Raw genomic sequence first — 25,186 nt, 5'->3', positions numbered from 1 at the left:
ATCAGATATTTCAGTTGGCCCTGATTGGAGAATTTGTCACATTTCCCTAAATTGCATTTGAGGTTTTTTCCCAGGGCTGTAATGGATGGGAAGGAGTATAGTGCAAAGAGAAAGGAGCAAGGTTTATTTGCTGAGTGTTGCTGGCAATATCAAACAATTAAATATACAGACCAATAAATAGATATCACCTTGGTGCAATTTAGTGACATGATGATTCCAATTTTATAACATGATGGAACCAGGTACTTGAGAAGTGCCAGAGATTAATATGATTGAAAATATGCTGCTGATTCCTGAAATGAAGTTTACTGTGGGTATTTTTTAGTCCACTGAAATTCAGGTTTTATGGTTGAATTTTTTCCCAGTTGTGTTTTTCCTTTGGATTCTTTTTTTTCTCAACAGGAAATAGAAAATAAACATCTGACCTTAGCTTAGTTAACCTCTAATAAATTAATGTCTGGAATGAAAATCAGACAAATAAATCAGGGTGTGTATATTCCTGAAGGAAATTGCAGACTGGAGCACGTGATTCAATATTTCTTGAACAATGAAATGCCTTATAACAATATAACACATTTTCTCTATAATAAATTTAAAAAATTTAACTCATCTAAATAAAAATAATAAGAATAATAAATAACAAGAGAGCCGCCATAAACGATACAAACGTTGAATAAGACTGTGAGAAAGAAAATCCAGTAACTGTTCACACTGGTCTTTAAAAAATAGGCCTAAAGATCACCACTTTGCTCCAGTTCGGGGAAGCTTTTGTTGAGGTTTTTTTTACATGGGGAAGGGAGTAATCGCTAACAGAACTTTTGTAAAACATACCCGTAGAAGTCAAAATCAAGACGGGCTTAATTTATTCTGACCATCGATGTAGTAACACAGACATCTCTTAAATTATTCATCTTTCCAATAGAAAATTCTCCTCCTGGAGGCTTCAGGATTGAATTAGACCCGAGCTCATTCAAGCACAAGTTTATTTAAAAAGTAAACACACAAAATAAGTTTTGTCCTTGCATAGGTCCTCAGTAAACAAGAGAAGAGTATATGTTTTAAGAAGATGTCTACATCTATATTAAAGTCAAAATAAAAAGTGATATTTTGTCCTGACCTGGTTGTTGAAGAATCCTTTTAATGAAATTCAGCTTTGTTTCATAAATAATGCAATGCTTGCTTATGATTAGGGGAACTTAATCAGATAACCCGTGAGAGAAGATATTGCTAGCAGATCCTTGCTGGACCAGGAATAAACAGAATCTACACATTTTCCAGGTGGAGGGCGGTGCATGGTAATGGATTCAGTAAGTCTATCTAATGGCCAGCCTCCTTCTTCCACGGGTTGGGACGCTGTGAATTGACACAAAGCCCTTCCTGGCCGGAGCGAGCTAGGAAGCCCTCTCTTCAGCTTCATGGTTTGCAGCCTAGCAGCACAAGGCTCACTCAAGGCCTTACCCTCATAGTGCTTATATTTGTTTCTCTTTACTTCCCTTCTCACTGTTTCTGTTTTTGAGAGTTCAGGGTGGATTACGTTCTATTTCTGATTTAAAAAAAAAAGAGAGGAAAACATGGTAGTCAGTGAACTTTGAAAGTACATGCCATTCATGTAAATGGCAGTGGGATCCTGAATGAATATAAAGTCCAGAAAGGGGGCTGAGAACCAGCTGGACAGGGACCCCTACTTGGCAATGTGGTCACGAATTTTAACAAACAGGTAGGCCCATTGCAGAAGCTCTTGGTGGATTTAGACAGTCCTTTTCCATAGTTAGTGCTTTTGAGAGCTTCAAACCTTAAAGAAATAAGAAAAAAGATCAAATTTTAAGAAATTACCTCTTCCAAGAGGGCAGATGTCCCCGGGATGCTTTTTGTTACTGTTTGTCATCAGAGAAACAGTGAAAGTTGCTCTCATCATGTTCACCGGACACTTCCAAGTTTTTGGAAGTCAGAGCTTTGCTCAACATCAAAAAATAAAAGTTTCTTTAGAAGCATTTGAGTCCTGGCTGTGATATACCTCAGAACAATTTGATAATATAACACATTTTCTCTATAATAAATTTAAAACATTTAACTCACCGAAATAATAATAATAAATAGCAACAGAGCCCCCGTAAACAATACAAACGTTGACTAAGACTGTGAGAGAGTAACCACTTCGAAAGTAACTCTTACACGCAAGCTTCCCAGGAGACTTTTCTGGGCGTGGAATGAATGGGCAGGTACAAGAGCATTTTTTAATCTCTCATCGTAGTTCTGATGTCCCATGGTGGCATCTCAGAGAGAGCACCAAGGACTTGCTGTCCCTCAGGAACTGTGAGATTGGGTTCGTACCAGGGACCCTCAAGTTGTCTTTGCTAATTAAAGATGACCAGAGAGAAGCCAACAGCACTGCATGTCCTGGCCTGGTGTGTTTTCTTTTTCCCAACTTCCTCTCATAGTACCTCTCTCCCTACAGCCTCCGAAGCTATTGTGAATAATTAGGCTTTTAAGTTTCGGGAGGATGTAACATTCATCTGAATTGATTCTATTCCGTGTCAGTCAAGAGGAGCATTACCCAGAATGTCTTCCTGGAAATACTAATTCTGAGAGATGTTCATAGCTGTTCTGTAAGGGACTTGAGCAAGGAGGATTACGTGGTCAAATAAACTTGGGAAATGCTGGGTTAAGCAACGATTAAGGGAAAAAAAGCTATTCAACTGGTCTTTTTTTGCCTTTTAGTAGCAACCCCTTTTGTCTCAATATTAGATTGATCTTCTTAGAAGGTACAGAACGGTGGGAGGGGGCAAGCACAGCATTTGACTGTCAAGAGACTTGACAAGCACAGATCCTATTTTTATTACTTAGGCATTATCTTGGCTTTTCTACATTAAAAGCCAGCTCCACAGGCTTATTCCACGTACTCTGGGTGACAGAGATGGAGCAAAACTCTTAGACCGCTGTAAATGTAGCAGCAACTGCTAACCTATGTAGTTGTGCTGATTTGCCTTCTCTGTAGTTTTGAGTTAAGGAAGTAAATTGATTCCTTGTCTTCCTTAATCAGCATAAATTTGGTTTACTGATATATACCCAATCCTTTACATTTGCTTTTGAACATTAGGAATGCTATTTTCACTTCATTGTGCATTATTTAATTTTTGATTTTTAAGTGTTTGTCAGGATCTTCATTCTGACAACTATATTTGGCCTGGTGGTGCCAGTAGCAGGGGGAAATAAGATAAAATGGAGAAAGCGAGTCAAGATGGAGAGCCATTTTGGGGACAAAGTTTATTTTTATAGGGAGATACTATGTATCGTCATTTCTCAATCATAATGATCTAACTGATGCTCCAGTCCAAGTATCTTTATGAAGATTCCTCATCCAAGGAATGCCCAGAATCTTGTGTAAATAGTGGGCACCGCATTGTCCAGGCAGCTGGTCAGCAGTCTCACCAGGCCAGAAACTCAGCATGTGAAACAATGAGGATTTGCTGTCAAAGGAAAGTAATGGTAGGCTCCAAAGGACTAAAATTTATTTAACCCTGGTGTGTTCACATACTATTTATTTTTGCACTATTAGGGGGTTATTTACTTATAGCACTAAGTGTCAGATATGTGCTTCCTTGCCTTATTTATGTGCCTGCAGCTGCAAAAATAATTGACCATTAAGATTTGACATAAGAAGAGCAAAGCTAGAGGCATCACATTCCCTGATTTCAAATGATATTACAAAGCTATAGTAATCAAAACAGTACAGTATTGTTATAAAAACAGACACATAGAGAAATGGAATAGAATAGAGAGCCTAGAATAAACCCATACATATACGGTTAACTAATTTATGACAAAGGAGCCAAGAATATACAGTGGGGAAAGGATAGTCTCTTCAATAAATGGTGTTGGGAAAACTGGACAACCACATGCAAAGGAATGAAACTGGACCACTATCTTACATCACACACAAAAATTAACTCAAAATAGATTCAAGAGTTAAATGCAAAACCATAAAACTCCTAGAAGAAGATGTAGGCTATAAGCTCCTTGGCATCAGTCTTGGCCATGATTCTTTTGGTTTTGACACCAAAAGCAAAGGCAACAAACGTAAAAATAAACAAGTGGGACTACATCAAACTGAAAAGCTTCTGTACAACAAAGGAAACCATCAGCAAAGTGCAAAGGCAGCCTACTGAATGGGAGAAAATATTTGCAAATCATATGTGTGATAAGGGGTTAATACCCAAAATATATAAAGAACTCTTACAACTTAATAGCAAAAAGCACACAATTCAATTAAAAAATGGGCAGAAGATCTGAATAGACATTTTTCCAAAGAAGACATACAGATGGCCAACAGACATATGAAAAGGTGTTCAGCATCACTAATCATCAAGGAAATGCAAATCAAAACCACAATGAGATATCACCTCACCCCTGTTAGAATGGCTATTATCAAAAGATAAGAAATAGGGGCTGGCCTGGTGGCATAGCAGGTAAGTTCACATGCTCTGCTTCAGTGGCCTGGGGTTTGCTGCTTTGGATCCTGGGCATAGATCTACACACCGCTTATCAAGCCATGCTGTGGCAGAGTCCCACATATTAAAAAATAGAAGAAGATGGGCACAGATGTTAGCTCAGGGCCAATCTTTCTCAACAAAAAGAGGAAGATTGGCAGCGGATGTTAGCTCAGGGCTAATCTTCCTAAAAATAAAAAAAAAAGTAAGTGTTGGCAAGGATGTGGAGAAAAGGGAAGCTTTGTGCACTGTTGGTGGGAATGTAAATTGGTGCAGCCACTATGGAAAAAACTACAGAGCTTCCCCAAAAAATTAAAAGTAGAACTACCATATGAGCCAGCAATTCCACTTCTTGAAATACATCTGAAGGAAACAAAAACACTGTGTCAAAGAGATATCTGTACCTCCATATTGGCAGCATTATCTACAATAGCCAAGACATGGAAACAACCTAAATGTCCTTCGATGGACGAGTGGATAAAGAAGTTGTGGTATACATAGGTAGATAGATAGGTAGGTAGGTAGATAGATAGGTAATGCAGCCATAAAAAAGGGAAATCCTGCCATTTGTGAAAACATAGATGGACCTTGAGGCATTATGCCAAATGAAATAAATCAGACAGAGAAAGACATACTGTATGATCTCACCTATATGTGGAATCTAAAGAAAAACCAAACTCATAGACAAAGAGATCAGATTTGTGGTTACCAGAGTTGGGGAATTGGATGAAGGTAATCAAAAGGTACAAACTTCCAGTTATAAGGTGAATAAGTACTAGAGATGTAATGTACAACATGATGTAATGCTAACACTGCTGTGTGTATATAGGAGAGTTGTTAAGAGAGTAGATCCCAAGAGTTCTCATCACAAGGAAAAAAGTATTTTTTTCCATTTTCTTTTTGTATCTCTGTGAGGTGATGGATGTTAACTAAACTTCTTATGGTAATCATTTCACAATGTATGTAAGTCAGATCCTTATGCTGTACACCTTAAACATATACAGTGCTATATGTCAATTATAGCTCCATAAAATTGGAGGGGGCGAGATGTGATGTAGACATACCATTAAAATAAAGGAAGAATTCACTGTTTCATTTGGTTGTGGCATACCTGGGCCAGGGGCTTGGGGACACGGAGGGGTAGAATAAGCGAACTGTCCCAACTTAGAAGTTTTTGAACAGTAAAGGGTTAATATTTCTAATTTTTAAGGTTGTATCCGCGCCATGCAAGTGCCCTGAACAACCTTGGAACACTGACGAGAGACACCGCAGAGGCAAAGATGTACTATCAGAGGGCTCTGCAGCTAAATCCACAGCATAACCGGGCTCTCTTCAATCTCGGGAATCTTCTTAAGTAAGTAGGCTGTGTACCTTTGATCAGCGGCCTGGTAATTTCAAGAACTCCTTTTCTGCTCAACACTCATTTTGTTGTGCTGTTGTCTCCTCTTCCAATGGTGGCATAATTAGGGTTTTCCAACTTTGGGAGGCTGTAATATTCATCTGAATTAATTCTATCTCTTATCAGTCAAAAAAAGTATTTCCCAGAGTGTTTTTCTCGAAGTATTAGTTCTGGGAGATGTTCATAGGTGGTCTGTAGACAAGTGGGAATAGGGAAGGGTTACATGATCAAGTAAACTTAGGAAATGCTAAGTTAAGCAAAGATAGTTCTATTGCAAGGATCTTTAATATGGTAAATGCCCTGTGAATCCTCAAGAAGGGAATATAGAATACAGCATTTCCCAAGTCAATCTTGTTTTGGTAGAGCATTTCCCAAGTATTCCATGAATGTACTTTGGAAAAAGCACTGGTCTAGGAAAAGCAGTGTGCTCTAAAGGTATAACCAACCACGACTCATGCCGAGTTTGTACTAGAGGTAAGACAGAAAGGGAGGCACGGCTGGAATTAGTAATGGTAACCTCCCAGGCACAATCGCTGGTGTTAGCGTTTCACTCATTGCCCTATAAAAGGTTGACAGTGCGACTAGTGTTACTGAAGACTAAAACAAAGGGGTACTTTTGCATCTTGTATCTTTATTAATATAAATAAAGCCTAGGCATGTTGGTGATGGTACTGGCAGTGGTAGTAGTGGCACTAATAGTGAAAATGGTACTGATTATGGAATTTAACTTCTAAACTTAAAGCAATAGGTTGAAAACATCAGAAATGGAAATACAAAGGTGATAATGGTTGGAATCAGATTGTAGTGATATATTTATATGTGCTCGTTAGGATGCTGACAGTCTGCACACTTACTGAATTGCTTCCAGGTCTCTAAATTTCTACAGAGCATATTTGGTATCTTCTAGGCTAATGGTTTGCTTTGTTCTTTTATCCTCGTCCTAACAGGATTGTCTTAATTGCATCAGTAATTCAGTATGATGCATCTTCTTCACTTTCCTGTTTACTCCTTAAATTTCTCATATAGGTATAAATATTAGTTATTTTTCCTAATGCATGTTTTTATCTAATCCCATTTGAACACGTGAACAATCTAACATTGCGTGAGGTGACAGGCACCGTCCTGAGTCTGAAGTTTTATATTTAGGAATGACTTTATCCATACACTGGAACACGAAATCAAAGGAATACTACACACAAATAAATCAATGCAAGGAAAGCACAATTAAAATGAAAGAAATAAAAGTATAAATCAGCAAAAACTAAATGTAATTTTTCAAATTAGGCGATTTATTGTTAAATTTGATAAAAATTGAGAGTGATGAAAAACAATAGAATGAAGTAGTACACACGGTGGCAGAAAAGCCATTTTAGTACTAGTGAGCTCCCTTTAAAAATAATAACAAATCAAAAGATTTGGGGAAAATGAGTTCTAACTATTGTATGTAAATAGTTATATGTTGACAGGGTCCTTTTATTTTACTTCTGCTATTTTTGTGAGCTCTTATTTCTTTATGTGAAGTTCTAAGGACTCATTTTTTTAAAGTCATTGTTGCATCTGTGTATGTCCTCACTTGGAGCCCAGATAACTTGATGGCTGGATGAAATCCTGTCAATGTCTTTTGGGGTCCCTGGATTCTATAGCACTGGTTTCAGATCATGTAGATGAGTATTTTCCCCAATGAAGCCAGCTTTAGTGGCCTGTATACAAAATGATGGTTCTTGTTAGGAGTGATATCCTGCAGTTCTGATTATCATATTGTACTGCATACTGCTCTGCTTGAAAATGACAGCACAGATTCTGTTACATCTCATGTTGCCAAGACCTGAGCTAGAGGTGCACACTCTAACCTCCCTTTTTCAATTCACGTATTATTGTCACTGACTCTTATCTTGAATCTGTGAGTTACAAGAACAAGGAAATATTGTTTGGACCACTGCAATGGCTACTTTTCCCAGTAAGGGGGACTCCTGGATGCCGAACATAGGATTTTTTCTCTTTTTCAGTAAAATCAGTTCTTAATGATTATCCAAACCAACAATAATGCTTCCCATTTGTATAAGACTGTAGTTTTCTGAGTGCTTTTCTTTTCTTCTTTTTTTTTTTTTTTATGAGGCCCTCCCAATGACTCTTTAAACTCGAGGAGGGAGAAGAGGAAACCAAGGTCCTGAGAGGTGAAATGCCTTAGACAAAGTCACCCTTGTTTACTTCTTGTCTTTCACATGACACCGGAGAGCAAAGTGGCTATGTCTAAGTAGATTATTCTTAGAATCCAGTAGAATAAAATCATGATAATAGCTAACATTTACATAATACTTTCCAGTTTACAGATAAGTGTTTTTTAATATCTGTTAATTAATTTAATCTTTAAAACAGTGTGTTGCAAGAAGTATTATCATCCTCATCCTCATTTTACAGATGAGGAAACCAAGATTCGGAGATCTCGTGTGACCTTGCCCTAGGCTGTGGCAGGCCCAGGATTGAATCACTGCCCTTGGACTCCTGTCCTGTTCACTTTCCATTACTCATGTTGCCCAAATAACTCTCCTATCCAAAAATTACTTAATATTTGCCTATTTAATGACACGCAGTTGCCTTCTGGGAAAAAGTGCCTTCCTGTTTTTCTTCAGGAAACAATAAAGTCTGTTTACATTATTCCCTCAGTGGCAGAGGGGTGACCCGGAAAACAGCCAAGCTAATCGACATTTAGATGACTCTAAGTTTTACTTCTGCTTTCCTTAATATATTTCTGCTATTAAGTAGCAATGGCAAAAAAGGATAAGAATATTTTAAATTTGGTTTGATTTGGTCCATTCTACTTTTCATTTAAGATATGCCCTATTGATTATACCCTATTTATTTCTCATTAGACAACTAACTTTTAGAAATTGTGCCCTTTTTTGTAATTTAAAACTTAATGCTCATTATAAGAACCTAAGTTATCTCTTTAGAAACGAGAAGTTCAGGTCTGACCATCCCTGATGGGGAACACTGTAATTATTCTTATTTTATGAATGAAAATGCTAAGATTTGGAGAAATAGCATGCTCAGGTCCCTTAGTGAGGAAATAGAAGATGTGGGAATTGAACCCAGATCTGTCTGACCAAGTACCCTTGCGCTTAATCACCACATTTGACTGCCTCCTTGTGGCTCACTTCAAAACGGGCTACAGCCTAGAGCAGCTCTGCCCAGCAGAAATATAATGAGCCAGGATCTCTAATTTAAAAGTTTCAAGTAGCCATATTCAAAACATTAAAAAAGGTATAGTTAATTTTAATAATATATTTTATTTAACCTCAGTATCTCCCAAATAGTATCCTGACATGTAATTAATATTAAAAATTAATTTTAAAATCCGACATGTAAAAATATTAATGAGATAGTATGCCTTCTTTTTTTATAGTTCCTCTTTGAAATCCAGTGTATGTTTTATACTTATAGCACATCTCAGACTGGTCATATTTCACATGTTCAGTACCACATATGGTTAGTGGCTGCTGTATTAGACTGCACAGACCTTTGTTAATGACCTTGACTTTGAGAGAAATATGCGTCTTTCTCCAGGCCGGAAGCTCTAAATAAGATGTGATTCTGTCAGAGAATCTCAGTTGTAGCACTGAGGACAAATTTCATTTGAATTCTTGGGATTATATGACAGACAGCTTTAGAAGTGTTCATAGCAATAGACTTCACTGTTATCCGCGTCTCCTTGGCCTCTTCCATGCCCATTTCACTGGACTTTGAAGCGAATCTACTATGATTCTGCGTAGCACTTTGACGGAGTGACAGAGTGATAAGGGACGGCTTTCCATGCCAGCATTCTTAAGTTTTACTAATTATTGTTCGCTTTGCTTGGAACCTAGAATGTAAAAGAAAATAGGCAAGAGTAGCATAAACTTTTTATGGTTGAAAAGAGCACAAGTCTCTGAAGGCTCAAGAGAGTATAATAGAATATTTAAATTCAAGGCATGGGGAAATCTTTCTGTGACTGCTTGGCTAAAATAGTTACTGGTTTTGCGGCTGAAACAGAATATGAAAAGAACCTCTTAAAGAATCATATCACACCTCCCTCATTGCCAAAACTACCTTCCATTCGCCTGATAGGATATGGGTATTATATGGCTGTTATAATAAATCTCATAATCAAAACCCAGAAGAAAAATGAAATATGACGTCCAATAATTGAACTATATGGAAGATGAATTTGATAACAGCATACGTTTGATTTTCTTTAGTCCGATCCTTTAGAAAATTGAATTTCTCAGGAATAAAAGGACCTGGAGAGAAGGGTACCCATTATCTTTGAAGCAAATTTAAATGTTTGGGATAAATTTCCTTATGCTTTGGTACTAGCCATACCACCTTTTATTCCATGAAAAGCAAGTTTATATACTCAAGATAGTAGTTCTCCTCTTCTGTACTTTTTAACTGAAGCCCCAGAGAATCCAAAATGCCAGTCCCCTGGATAAAGCAAAACTTTTTGCGGTGCTTCCCACCACATTAGGCTGTCTATTTTGGGCAGGCAAGTTCTGCATCCTCCCCCTGGAGTGAAATCCTACTCCCCACCCCCGTGGTGACCTATTAGTATCCAGATTTCCTCCCACTTTACTTATCTGTCGTCTCAAGGCCGAGACAATTTCTCCCACCTCATCTTTGTCCAACTCATACCTGTCTCTCCCCAGGTCTCCTTCCTCCAGCTCTTCTGAAGCCTCGATCAGTATCTCATTAACACCATCTCCGTCCTCATAACTGCCATTTCACAGTCTTTTGTACATTCCTCCGTTATCCTCAGGGACTTGAGCACCAAGGCAATGACTTTCCCTTGCTTTCCAACCTGTGCTGCCATCTTTAGTGAATTCAACAATTACATCCATCGCCTGTTTCCTGTGCCACCTCTGCTCCAGGGCCCACCTTTTCTGCTGTACCTTGGGCATTCACCAACACGGCCATGCCATGGGCTCTTTAATTATGCCGAGCTTTTCATTCTCTAGTACCTGAATTGTGAAGTGTTCCTCTTTGACCTTAACCTCTTACCTCTGGCCACCCTTCACCCTTCCCTTCCCTCTCTCTGTCGTTCCTACTGACCCCTTGACGGGGTTGTAAACATGATCTGCCACCTCCTAGCTCTTCTCTGTACTCAGTTGTCTTATTTCAAGACCTTAATGTTGACATGCCTTCCAAAACAAGTGTTTTTACTCTCTGCTTCCTCATTCCTGCTGGCCCTACTCTTAACCATTGTTAGAATCTCTGTTCTCTCTGATTTTTATGTTCATAACTTATAATCTCTTATCTGATTTATCTGATCTGTTTCAGTAATGCATCAATTTAGACTTTTTAACACCTTGACCATCATTTACTTGCCTGACCAGACCCCCACCCCAAAGTATCTTTCATTGCCTGCATTTTGGTTTGGCTAGACTGGTATTTCTCAACTCTTTTTCATTATCAACCTCCCACACCCACCACAAGAGCCTTTTAAGCATTTTTTCCTTATCACCCCTTCTCCCAGTTAAATACTCAATAGTACGATTTGTTAGGTAGTGTTGAGCTCGGGGAGACTGCAAACCACTGTAATATCTAATTTTATTTTTATGTGTAATCTAATATTATTTTTCACCACACCACCCCCACTCCAAGGAGCAATGTTCACCTCTATCCAGAATGTATGCCCTATACTCACGCTTCCTATCAGGTGCTGGAGGTGAAAAACAAATCTGAGTTGAATGGGATCCTAACAGCTCTGAAGAGAGCATTGTGAAACAAAACAGGATCAGCGGTCAGAGCTGTTAGATTCATCTCAATGGTCTTATAATATCTCCCAAATATTTTCTGTTTTAATCATACATGTTTGAAACATACACATATGTTTTCATCAGACATCATCCTTTGTTCTCCTCCTTGGTGCCCACGCACATACCCAGAAGGTGACATCATCCCTTATTTTTACTAAGAACATTCAAGTCATTCAAGGTGAATTTTTGCAGCTTCCCTTCATCCTACCTCAAAATCTCCTGCGTGTTCACAGACTCCCACTTCTTTTGCTTTTCCATGGGAGCAAGAATTGTCTTGCCTCCTTAATAAGGCTAGTGCTTAGACTTGTGTTTATGTGTTTTTTAAATTGAGGCATAATTAACATGGAAAAAAGTGCACAAATCTTAGCTATTCGGTGCAATGAGTTTTGACAATTTTATATACTCTTGTAATTAACCCCAAAATAACATATAGAGCATTTCCATCATCCCAGAAAGATGCCTCGTGCCTTTTTCCAAGTAAATTCCTTGCTCCCCTGAGGCAATCATTGTTTTGATTTTTTTTTGCCATAAACTAGTTTTAGCCTGTTTTAGAACTTCATTTAAAGGTAATCGTTTACTATGTACTTTTTTGGGCATCTGGATATTTTTGCTTATTGTAATTTTTGAGTTTTATCCATGTTGTTACATGCTGCATTTTTTTTTATTGCTGAGTAGTATTCCATTGTATAAATATGCTGTAATTTGTTTATCCATTTTCTTGTGGGTGGATACTTGGTTTGTTTACAGGTTTGAATTATTATGAATATTCATGTTGTGAATATTCATGCCTCAGTCTTTGTATGTTCATTTTTCTTGGGTAAGTATCTAGGAGTAGAATTGTGGGTAGATCTATCTTTAGTGTTTTAAGAAACTGCCAAACAGTTCTCCAAAGTGATTGTACCACTTGTCACTCCATCAGCAATGGTGAGAGATGCTTTTGCCTCACACCCTCACTAACATTTGGTGTTGTCAGTCTTTTTATTTTAGCCATTAGTGGGCATTAGTGTACAGTCCATGTGTGTCCTTGATTCTGTTTCTTTCCCTTTCCCCCTTCCATTATCATGGGCTCTCTGTTAGGTCTTCAGATTCTTCCCATTCCACAAACTTCTCTATAACCCAGATTGCCCTTGGGAATCTTTCTCAATTCAGCTGTTCCCTCCAGTTGTTCTCCTCACTCCTTCCTTTCTCTGATCAAGTTGGCAAGAAGAATGGTTAGCACTTAGTGCTTCTCCCTCCTCGGCACCTGTCGTTCATCTCTCTGGTGGAGCTGCTCTCTTGAACATCAGCTGTGAATTCCAAAGGTTCGCTCAGTTCTTATTCCCCTTGATTTCTCTGAAGTGAAGAATATGACTCTGTTGACCTCCCACTGCTTTTGAAGTTCTTTATTTCATTGCTTATAAAACATTATTTTTCTCTTCTATTGCCAACATCTACTCTTCTTTCACTGCCCCCTCCCCCCATAAATTTAGGAGCACCTGAGAAATTCATTGAGTATCCATTACATACACACATCTGTATGTATGTCCAAAAGGCTTAGCATTCAGCACTTTCCATAATTCTGACACTTTCCTCTATTTTCTCCTACTCTCCCATACCGTGTAGGCCGAGACACCCAGCCAAACTGGCCACTTGTCAATGAATGAGAAATACAAACCTGCAAACTACATTTGAGAGAATATTACAAAAGTTTTAAAGTGAGAACTCATATGGTTTCATTTGCTTTTTTATCATCTTATATTCAATGTCTGTACAAAACTTAATTATCTGGGAAATGATGAGAATGTTTACCTATTTCCTCAAGATTTGGGAGTTATTTTTATATCAATAGATTGCTCATTGTTGAAATATTTTTGTAAATCTCTCTCTCCCACCAAAGCTCTACTCATTCATGCTGTGATTACTAATGAATTGAGCATGAGTGAGTTGTTTTAAATCCATAGTGTGGTTTGCAAGGAAATGTCCCTTTTCTCAATCCTTTCTTTTGCCATGATAGCTGCAATAAACACTCCTGAGGCCAGAAGACATTTCTGCACAGGAAGCCCGGTGGGGGAGAGCCAGCTTTAAGGAACTCCTGCTTTTGTTTACATTCTCTTGAAGGAATTGGAATGTCATCATTTTCTTTCCTTGTGTAAATATTTCTGACAGAGGATAACGAAACAGGCCAGACTGCTTTGTCAAGTCCAAGAGTTTTCAGCTGTCTCCTCTGTCCTGAAAATCATGTTCCCACTCGCTTAACCCCCATAATCTTAACCAGCTGCATTTGGAATCTCATCCCCTTAAGCTCTTGTGCTGGGGAATGACTTGGAAGAACTCTTGACTGGAGATGTAGCTTAAAGAAGGTACAGTTCAAGTAAAAGGATAAGAGTCGGGGCTGGCCCTGTGGCTAAGTGGTTAAGTTCGCATGCTCTGCTTCTGTGGCCTGGCGTTTGCTGGTTTGGAGCCTGGGTGTAGACCTCTACACTACTCAAGCCGTGCTGTAGCCGCATCCCACATAGAAGAACTAGAATGACCTATGACTAGGATATACAACTATGTACTGGGGCTTTGGGGAGAGAAAAAAAAAAGAGAAGAAGATTGGCAACAGATGTTAGCTCAGAGCCAATCTTCATCACCAAAAAGCAAAGGGAAAAAGAAAAGAATTAGAGAAATGAGGATAATCATTGGAGTTCCTTCTTGCACACATTTTCTTACTTTAGGGGACCAGGCACCTCAACTTTTTATCTTAAACCCGGTAGATCAACTTTGCCTTGACACAGAGGCTAAATTTAGAATATAAGTGGTTAGAGATCATTAAAAGGCTTTCAAATCTAAAAATGCTCATTATAGGCCAGGAAGAGAACTATAAAGGACAGAAAGAGGAATATGCATGTTCTCTGGGTCACTCTGGCCCGCGCTTGCCTATGCCTGCAGGATCTGTCCCAGGAAGCATGTGGGGAGGTCAAGCTTGCTTTTAAAGCTCCTTCCCTTCTTGGTGACTCCTTACCAGCTCTGCCAACCTCCCTCCCCTGTCCTCTCCTCGAGCAGGCCCAGCCTGGTGCTTCCATGCTGTGCCACCTGTCTGCTGAACAGCATGGCGGGGCTCTCTGCCCCCAACCATTCTGCCACCTCTGCTCCTCCAAGTGAAAAGAACAATAGTAACTGACACTTGAATGACAAATTGCAGAGTGCTTCCTCCTGTCTCCTGAAGCTGCCCACTCAGGGTTTGTGGAGGGCGGACGCCATCCCTCCCTCCCTATTACTGACGGGGAAACGGGCGAGGGAGGGTCACCCGCAGGAAGTTGTAAGGGGGACCTCCAGAGCCGCGCTCTCAGTGACATCATGCTGCCCCACTAACCATCTCTCCTGTGCTCTCGTCAGGACTGGGAGCTGGAGAGCTTTGTGAGTTTGGATCTCAGCTCTACCACCTAGCATTGTGTGACCTTGGGAAACGATTTTATCTTGCAGTGCCTTCAATTACTGCCTTATAAAGTGGAAATACTACTGTTAACTATGTCCTTTATGAGTACTAAACATGAGGATGCATGTAAGTACTTAACATAGGACCCAGCCCCCAATGAGGATGAAATACATTTTAGCTATTATTATTGCTAGCCCAGGAACATAATTTCTTGCATCTAATTTGAAGCTCAACTTCTTGGTCTAAAATTAATGATGAATCAGAATTAGGTAATGCATTTTCTACTCCTGCAGTTGAAGAGCTTCAGGCAATACTCAACCTCCTTGAGACTCAGTTTCCTCCTCTTCAGAATAAGAGCTGGGACCGGGTAATCCTGTAATGGTCGCTAGCTGTGAGAATCTGTGGTTTTAACCTGACTCCAAGTTTCTAACCTCTTAACTGAAATGTAAGTAGAAGACCAGAAAGGAACTTGAAAACCCCTTTCTCTTTAGAGGCAATACTTGCATTGGAACAGCATCCTGTCTTTGCTGAGAAATCAGCTAGTGATGCTTCTGGTAGAAATTCCAGATGGAAATCCAGTTGGAGAGTGGGGAAGGAGTGAGCAGAGCTAAGATTTACTGCACCGTCCCATGTGCCAGACACTCTGCCAAGCACACTGTTGGTGTGTGTCTATTCCACACTTAGAGGAACCTAGAGAGGCAGAGATTAATGTGCACATTTCACAGATTTGGCCACTGAGGCTCATGGAGGTGGAGCATCTGACCCAGGTCATATCACAGGTGAGGGCAGAGCCAGGATTTAGACAGCAGTCAGCCTGAGCCTAAAACCAGTGACATGCATTCAACTGCATCACCAACGTGGCCCTTTATCTATGGGATGGATGAATCCTGGCTAAATCAGGCTATTCTCAGCTGCCTTCCCCTCCGTGTCCCAACCTGGGAGCATCGTTTCCCTGCTTTCCTTCAAACTGAGGAAGGGCTTAACATAAATATTCACCTGCGCTTTGAAGTGATGCTGACTTGGGACTATTTTCGCCCTCCAAGACCCCCTCCGTGCACTCGTGGCACAGAACTGGCTCCACACGCGCAGGATCAAGGCCATCGTGGGGCAAACGCCCTACTGCCCGGGTTCAGGGCAGTGACCTCACCGAGCTGATGATAAAGACGTCAAGAGCTGTTCCAAAGGAGCGAAGGAGGAGGGGACTCCGCACGAACATTTCCTCAGGGCTTACTCTGTGCCAGCCCCTGTGTGAGGTCTTTGTGTGAGCCGTGTCTCCATCTCTGCCGCTCTGTGACTAGACAGCATCAGCACTTTCCATCATTCCATTCCTGTTTTCAGCTGGGGGAGAGGTGTTAAAGGCAACCAAAGCCTGACCACTCACACCAGCTAGGGTGGGCGCCCCAGCTGCCTCCATTGTTACCGCAGCGACCTGAATCTGATACTGCAGCCCCACCATGGGGCGTGCAGGCAACCTGTTCTCTTAATGCTGACTATACTGACTGTGATTTTGGGGTTGGAAAAAAAGCTCATTCTTCACCACTGAATAATATGAATCTGTCCTCCAGACAGTTCTGTGTGGCTTCTGTAAAAAGTCAAGCAGAAAAACTAGGATGAATGCCAACAAACTAGGTGCTGTATTTCTATCGCATCACCCAGAAATGTATTCAGTAAACTTGAACATAATGGAGGCTACACAGAATAGGATCCAATTTTCTTATTTTCCTTCTACTACTAAAGATAGTAGAGCCACAGAAAAATGTGTGCACTGAAAAGATCATCTCAGTCAGACATTTGCCTTTCACAATTCAGTTTTTCAGAAGAGCTGGTAAGGTCTATGAGCACCCCCCTCCCCACTGCAAAAAACCACATTATCTTTTTCCTCTATGAGAGACATCATTTTTGGATCCAACAACAACAAAATCCCCCAACAAAGGACTAGGAACAGAGCTGCCCGACAGTCCAGGTTCACGCTGTGTTTAATAGGAAATTTTACTGCTGCCAAGTGGATTGCCAAATCCATGTATTTTTGTTATGGCATTTCCTAAATTCTCCCAAAATGTCAATACGTTTTTAACGCAAGCATCTGCTTTCAGTTTAAATGTGTCATGAGATTTTTAGACAGCAATCCAAAAAGTTTTGTAAATTGACAAACTTCACAGGTCTTTAATTCCTAAAAGAAAATGTGGCGAAGCCTTATTTGCTTTTGCTAAAGATCTGTCATTGAGATAGAGCCAGGAAAGTGAGATGATGCAAATGTTGTTACTTAACACACAAGAAAAACAGTCCCACTGCTGTATAACCAAAGGGAAAATTCCCTGTGAAACTACAAATATTTAACGGCAAAATTTGCACATTGTGAACAAGATCTAGTTTCTACTTAACGTTTCTCCTATGAAATCAATGATGAAGATGTTATTGGTCCCAGGAATCCCTTCTCAGGAATTTTAGCCTTTTGGAAGTTCCTGGGGGAAACTTAAGAGAGTGGAGTTGTGCTTGCAGAATATTAGGAGATTTTTATTCATGTTCTGATGCCTATATGGCATCCCAGGAGCTAGGACTTAGAGGCAAAATAGAGGACGTTTGCAACGGAGCTTCTGTGAGAGAGAAAACTGCCTCTTCCAGTTGCAGTTCCCCAGCGTCCCCCTCCACGCACCCCTACTCCAGCCTCCCCACATCACGCAGCATCCAGAGGTGTCGATCGTCCAGGCAAATCACCCGGCCGCTGTGACCTTTCTCTTTGGTTTGGATTACTCCAGGAAGTCTTCTTTCTCCTTTTATTTAGCTTTCCACACTCTGTTACATTTAGTCTTACCTCAAGGATCAATTGACCAGGCAAATCCCAGATAGTAAATGGGGCAGAGTTTCTTAAAGAATAGGCTGAAGACCACCAGCAGCAGAATCGCCTTAGAGGCTTATTAAGAATATTGCGGGGCCGGCCCGGTGGCGCAGCAGTTAAGTGTGCATGTCCGGCTTCGGTGGCCCGGGGTTCGCTGCTTCAGATCCTGGGTGCAGACATGGCACCTCTTGGGCAAACCATTGCTGTGGTAGGCGTCCCACATATAAAGTAGAGGAAGATGGGCATGGATGTTAGCTCAGGGCTAGTCTTCCTCAGCAAAAAGAGGAGGATTGGCAGTAGATGTTAGCTCAGGGCTAATCTTCCTCAAAAAATTAATTAAATAAAATAAAAAAGAATATTGATTCCTGGCCCTACCCCAGACCTACTGAATCTTATGAGGCCTGGGATCCTGTATTTTACCAAACACTTAATAGTTCTTAAGCACTAAAATTTGAGATCTGTTGATCTAAGAGAAGAGTGAAGACAGAGCATTTTAAGTCGTGGAGGATCGTCAGTCATCAGCTGGTGGCAGATAAGGACGTTCAGGATGCTGAGGGGCAACACATGTTACCTAACCCTGGAGTGATTTTATTCTTACCTGTGTCTCTCACCTCTCCAGGGATCCCTAATAGTCCCTTCAGTGCCAGTTGAACCCCCTAACAGAGGCTCTGCCAGTCCTCAGTGTCCTTAGCATGACATCAGCTTCCAGAGGGATTCAGAGTGTTCCTTCTGTGACTCCAACTGAGGGTGTGCCCGAGGTTAATTAATAGTGTATGTACTGAGCTTTGGTTTTATCAATTTTTTTCACCAATTATGAGCTACTTAATTCAAGCTTTTTCTATGTAATTCGGAGAAACAACCTGCAGACTTGGTTACCTATATACCTGTATTACATGCCTGATGAATTCAGAGGAAAATGTTGTTTCATATTTTTACCCTTTTGAATTGACCTGTCAATGCAGTCTAAATGGCTAACAGAATAGTCCTCTATAGATGGGGCTTACATTGATAATAGGCTCCTGATTTTCCTAAATTGCTTATTATAGAGCCGAAATGAATGCATTAGGAAATTTTAATGCTGTCTAATGCTGGCCCAGAGGTGATCTGAACAATCAGAGTACGTGGGTAATTCCCATTATTAAGGAATTTCATAATGTCTATTTGAAATTTTCTGCATCTCTTGTTATACCTTTTTACATGGAAATAAATGCTTAAACCTTTCTGAGAGGCTTCCCTGGCTTGGCTGAAGGAGAGGCTCAAAATTGCTCCTGATTCTTTCTTGCCTAAATATTCACCTGTAGCAATCAACCGTAGAAAATGCAGACCCGCTCCTTTGTGTCAGCTCCTTTGTGTGGCTCTGATGTCAGCAGAGTGGCTTCTGAGCTTTCAGTCTGCCATTTGAGCCTCCTCAGCTTGAGGGGGGATATAGGTTTTAATGGATGGTTTTAGAAACATTACACAAGCTAATAAAAGCCAAAATATATATAGTACCTACTGTGTGCCAGAGACACGGGGAAGTCAGATGATTTGTCTAAGGAGACACACCTACTGTGTGCCAGAGACGGGGAGGTCAGATAATTTGTCTAAGGAAACTCACCTGCTGAGTGCCAGAGACACAGGGAGGTCAGATAATTTGTCTAAGGCAACACAGCTCGTAAATGGTAGAGGTAGAGTCAGAATCCAGTCCTGGTTTTGAGTCTGTGCTTTTAACTATGGTGTACTGTAAGGTAGAGAAGCTGTTTAGCAGTACCTGATAAATAAGTGCTCAATAAATGGAAACTCTACTTGAATTTCCTTATGACTCTAAGACTTGGGATGCTTCTGTCTTCCTTGAGATCACTTCTATAGTTTTGAAAGAGCTGTAAAAACAGAGACATTAAATAGATAATTACTTTGCCCTCCCCTGTCAAATTTTATTAGAATATGGAAAAGCTTATTTAAGAAGGTTTACAAAGATCTCGGAATAAAGAAGATAGTGAACCCGTAGTTTTTTAAAAAAAATGTAGCAGTTATTGCATTTCTACTATTTGCAGGTCACTGTACTAGTCTCTGGGATAAAAGAAGTAAGATTTCTGAGACATGAGTCCTGCCTATGAAGGAGCTTAAAACCTAGTAATGGTCACAGACAGGGTGCATAACATATAAGAGAGTGGATTCAGGGCTGCCGAGCATGGCCTATGGATGGAACTGGCTAGATCTGAAGTTCTAAATTAGAATCCTGGTGTTGTCGTATCTGTGTGCTGGGGGCAAATCTCTTGAGCTCTCCAAATCTCAGTTTTTGATTTTTGTTGGTGTGGTGGTTGCTAGTATTGTTATCTAAATCTTTGAAATGGAGATGATTATGCCTACTTTATAGTGCTGAATAATTAAAATAATGCAAATGAATCACTTAGTCTGTCCTTAGCAGAGAGTAAATGTTCAGCCAATAGCTATTGCAAAACATGAAGCTTTAAAAACTTGCCCGCATGTCGCGTTCAGTGATAGACAGACTGTCACCCTCCCGAAGGAGGCAGTGGTGGAGGGGCCTTCATGTGCGATGCCAGAGCCTTGGAGAAGAGAAGTAAGCTCGGGCCCAGTTACTCCACAGAATGTTAAGCTCAAGAACAGAGGGCAGCTGCCCCTTTGGAGGCCAGAACGGGGCTTCTAACAGCGATTCCTCTACCATCTTTTTTCTTACGGAGATCCAAAAAAAAATCAAAACAGAAAGGTAGCATATATTTGGTTTCTGATTTTGTTATATGTTTAGGAACTCTGAAGAGGGGATCATGCTCTGAGCTGGAGGAATCAGGAAAGGCTTCATGGGGAGGCAGAAGTTGAGTGGGGAGGAGGAGAAAGCCCTCTGTGAAGTGACAGGGCAAGAATGCCAGGCTGAGAGGCATAAGATCTGGGGTGAGGCCTTCCTCTTTTGCTTGGGAACAGGACACATCACTGGGGCTCCCTGAGACAGTTTCCACAACTAAACCGAGGAGATTGGATTATATCCATAATTCTCAAATCTGGATGGCTGTCATATTCCTAGGGAGAGCTCCCTATTAAGAGGCCCAACCTCAGAATGCTCCGGTCTTTTTAAAAGCACCCCACATGATTTTAAGGTACAGTGGGGGCAGAGAAGCAGTGGAGCAGGTGATCTCTTAGGGTCTGTAGAATAGATGCCAAAGGGCACCCAGTCTGGCTGACTAGTGGGTACCTGGTGTGTTTGGAATGTAGGTCAGAACCATATTGTAGAGGGTTTTAAGCTGAGAGTCTATCTGTAGGCAGTAGGGCATTGATGAAGATTTTTATATAAGGGAATGTGTTGAAAGCATTGCTCTAGAAAAAGAGTGTCTTTCAGCTGTATGTACGTAGTAGAAGAAAAAGACAGAGGAAACTAGAAAAAGATTGTGAACTAAGGGTGTGAACTTAGGTGTTAGCAAACAGAACTGAGTCAGGTGCACTCCAGGCTGCACTAATCCGATAGAATTCTTTTTAAATATGGTAATTAGCAGAGAAACCTGGGTCATAATGTAGATATGAGAAGGAATGCTACTGAATTCAGAAACACGTTGAAATGCAGTTTGGGTCTCATGTGGTGGTCACGTCACTGTGTGACCAAGGAAGCTTCCATTTAGATGAACTGTCTGCTGTAAGTTATTGGGTCAAAACCACACCTATTTCATAAACTCTCACCAAACAGTGAGCAAAAAAGAGACTACAGAGAAGTACGTCTTCCCTACTGTTCCTCTCCCTTTCAGAAACAAAAACAACTACAAAATTTCCACTTGGCAATTTTTTTGGCTTTCCTAAAATCATTTAGAAATATCCATTAACGTGGCATATGCCAACCCCTGTTGGTGTCTGATGACTCTCAGAGGCTCCCAGGGAAACAGCAGAGTCATCCAGGAGCGTAGAGCCAAGAAGAGATGTCTGTCTGCCCGAGTCTTTGCATCTCGCAATACTCATATACTAAACAAAATTGCCTGATGAGATGTTTTTCTGAAAGTGTGTCCCTCAGTCCCTCAAGAGACTAATAGAGATACAGTTTTTCGTAAAGAATCTGAGTTTCCTGTGAATGACTTTGATGCTGACTTTTCCATTGTGTCACATGAATGTTAACGGACGTCCTCAAGTATTTAGATTCATAGACCGTATTAAGTGGTAATTAATCTCGCTGAGTTCCATCTATAAAAGTTTTAAGTTGCCATTCTATCTGTTGTAAGTCTTGCCAGGTGAAAACCATTAAATCTTTACTATCAAATTGTTGTGGGATTTTTTCTGCTGATTTTGAAAAACCTCCAAGCTAAATTATGTCCTGAGGGACTCACTTAATTTTCAGCCTTAATTTCCTAAGTCCATACTTTCCTTTGGATTTTGGGAGGATCTCCAAATTAATGTTAATAAAGATTTATGAAATCCTTAGAGGAAGAGTTCTGCTAACCATGAAATCAATAGTCAAATTACCAGGATTAAATATTAGTTTTTATTTTAAAACATGTGCCCGTGGAAGAATTACTTCAAGGTGTATTTTGGAATAGAAACCCAAGAGTTTATAAACATAGTGGACTTCCACAGAGTCCTACAGACACGCCTTAAACGTTTGCGGACTAAATGAATGAATCAACAAGAAAGTAGCATGAAGAGAGCTGTAATGCACATTTCTTACAACCATCCAACTTTAAAGCCATGTCCCAAGGACAAGCCACTTAAGGACACAGGTGGTACACCTTGATATCGAGGGCAAGACTGCATCAGGAGGAGCCCGGGAGGAGTTGGCTAGACCCCAATGAGGAAAGGATAGCATGGACGGCCAGCTGCCGTGGGAAATAGCTAACACGTGATAGAAAATGATAGCGGTTTGCTCAGTTGAAGAGCTAAATGCAATGTCTATGCTGGAAACATGACTTTTTGTTCAACGTCTGTGTTGGAGACTCATCTTCTAGGTAAAATCGCCTTGTAACATGCTGCTTCTAGCACTTGGAACTCAAGCTTGTGGAGTCAGTATTACTTTTCCCGCTGTAGATTTTCGTCCTACAGAGACTGAAGCTATAGGGGCTTTAGAGAAGAAGCTACTCTCAGCTGCCTTCGATAATTCATGGAGCAGGTCTGCTGAAATCTCAATATGTGCACAATTTACCTGAGAATTTTCTTAAAATGCAGGGTCTGATTCATTATATCTGGATGGGGCCTGAGACTCTGCATTTCTAACAAGCTCCTAGGTGATGTTGATGATACTGGTCCATTAATCACACTTTGAGCAGCAAGGTCGTAAGAGGTGGATTTCTAAGTAGTTAGAATAAGCAGATGGGTGTGATGGAAGAGCACTGGGTCTTGACTCACAAGACTCGTTATATGCACATGATGATGCACTTGACTTTTCTGAATCGAAATTTTCACATTAGAAAAATGGGTATGATAGGACAATAATACCTGCTTCATGGGATTGTTGAGAGAATTAAATTAATATTATGGGGAAATTTATCAGAGCATATGGTACATATTCATTGCTGAATAGACGATTATTGCCCTTAAATAGTAAAAACATAAGCACACAATTCAGTATTGGTCACTGGGAAAGATGGGGGGACACTTTGGCTGTGTGCTCTCTGTAGTTCCGGGGGCTCTATTCCTCATTCCATTTCTTTTGCCAATTACAACGTCTAGCACTTGGCACTTGATCAGTGTTTGTGAAATTGTGTTAGTAGCAAAGTTGATCACTGCTTGTGTACATTTTTGGCTTCAAAGATAGTGATATCAGGATGATGATCCAGTGTTTCTCCATGGCACTAAAAGGAAAGAGAACTGTCGCCCAAAATAAGGGTAATAACTTTCAGACCCTGAGTCTTCTTTGAACCAGAAGTATAATCACTGGGAGAAGACTAAAGTGAAGAAGACAGAACCAGCCCTGATTTTTAATAAAAATATGATGATAAAATAGCTGATCATTCTTTGCCAGCCAGTAGTCACAATATTTTCTAATTTCATAAATTATGTATAAAATGTATCTCTCTTAGATAGAAAGTCAAGATTAATATGGGCTGTTGGGCTGGTTTGTCCCTGTCAGGTGGCTCAGCCTCTGTTAGGAGCCTAGCCTGTGGTGGTGCAGCTATTAGTACTAAGGCTCAGATTATCTTCCACATCCTGTAAACTGGCTCCTATGCCACCCAGCTGGTACCCCCAAAATTGCTCCTCTGAGGGTCATACTTCCTGGTTAACAAACTTGTAAAATATTACATAAACTCTCAAAAAGTGCACAGCAGGAAGGAGAAGGCAGAAAAATCAGTGAATAACTTGCAGCATCATTTACATCTTAACATCTCTTTCTGCTGAGAATTCAGAGACAGAAAAACTGTTAGCACCTTGAGACAGTCTAGTTTCATTCGTTTGCAATAAAATCTGGAGTGAATTTAATCTTTACTAAAAGAAATGAGATTTTAAAGTCTAATCAGAGGATTTAAACAAAGTGTTATTAAAAGATGGTTTTTCCCCCGTCTTAAAATCTACAGGTCCCAAGACAAAAAGGAAGAGGCTATCATCTTACTGAAGGATTCCATTAAATATGGTCCAGAGTTTGCAGACGCATATTCAAGCTTAGCTTCATTATTAGCTGAACAGGTACTTGTTTCTATTTAATTTCACATAATATTTGTTAAAAATATTACTGTTGAACATGTAAGTTAATATTACACAGATTTTGATACTGATGGTTTAATTTGTGAGTTCATATTAGACAACTAATCTCTCTGTCAGTTTTCTTCTTGACAGAAATTCCAAGCCTAGTTTTCTCATGTTGGTGTTCTCTATATAGTGTAGGTGGTCTTTAGACAAAGGTGGTCCGTTATGGGCCATTGGTATATTCTCTATCACTTTGGGACAAAATCTGTCAAGAACAGTACACCATAGTTGCTGGGTTTATTACTACTTAGTTATCGTTATTTTTCTGGGGAATTGCTAAAGATCTCTGAACTCAATATGGAATCAATTACCAGTAATCTTATAGATCCTGTGTCTTAATTCTTGTCAGAAGATCAAAGAGGCTCATTGAGCTGGCTCCCAAGAGATGACATTTCTCATGGTATGAAACAGGGGTATTTTGCTTCCCTGCCTTCTTTTCCCTTATGTCTAAATGATTTGATACCGCTTTCCAATGTCCTGGAAGCATGTCTGTCCCCTGTTATGGGGGAACAATATAAGTTGTCTTCTCTAAATTGATGCTCTGGTTTTGTGGACACACGTGAGTGCCCTTGATAGACTGTAGATTCTGCTGTCCTACAGCTGCCAGGTTGTCTTTAGAATCAAACT

General features: G+C 40.2%; 1 protein-coding gene across 3 annotated transcripts in view; it reads left to right on the top strand.

Moving 5' to 3' along the window:
• Positions 1-25,186, top strand: part of TMTC1 (transmembrane O-mannosyltransferase targeting cadherins 1) — a 257,200-nt gene that overhangs the window by 197,964 nt on the left and 34,050 nt on the right. For all 3 annotated transcript variants that reach the window (XM_023643309.2, XM_023643308.2, XM_005611007.4), the window contains 2 exons: positions 5,698-5,841; positions 24,391-24,499. In XM_023643309.2, the coding sequence (XP_023499077.2) occupies positions 5,698-5,841; positions 24,391-24,499 (253 nt within the window). The remainder of the gene's footprint in view (positions 1-5,697; positions 5,842-24,390; positions 24,500-25,186) is intronic.

This window comes from Equus caballus, chromosome 6 (genome assembly GCF_041296265.1).
Source record: "Equus caballus isolate H_3958 breed thoroughbred chromosome 6, TB-T2T, whole genome shotgun sequence".
Lineage (NCBI taxonomy): Eukaryota > Metazoa > Chordata > Mammalia > Perissodactyla > Equidae > Equus > Equus caballus.
This window is presented reverse-complemented; position numbering and strand designations above follow the sequence as displayed.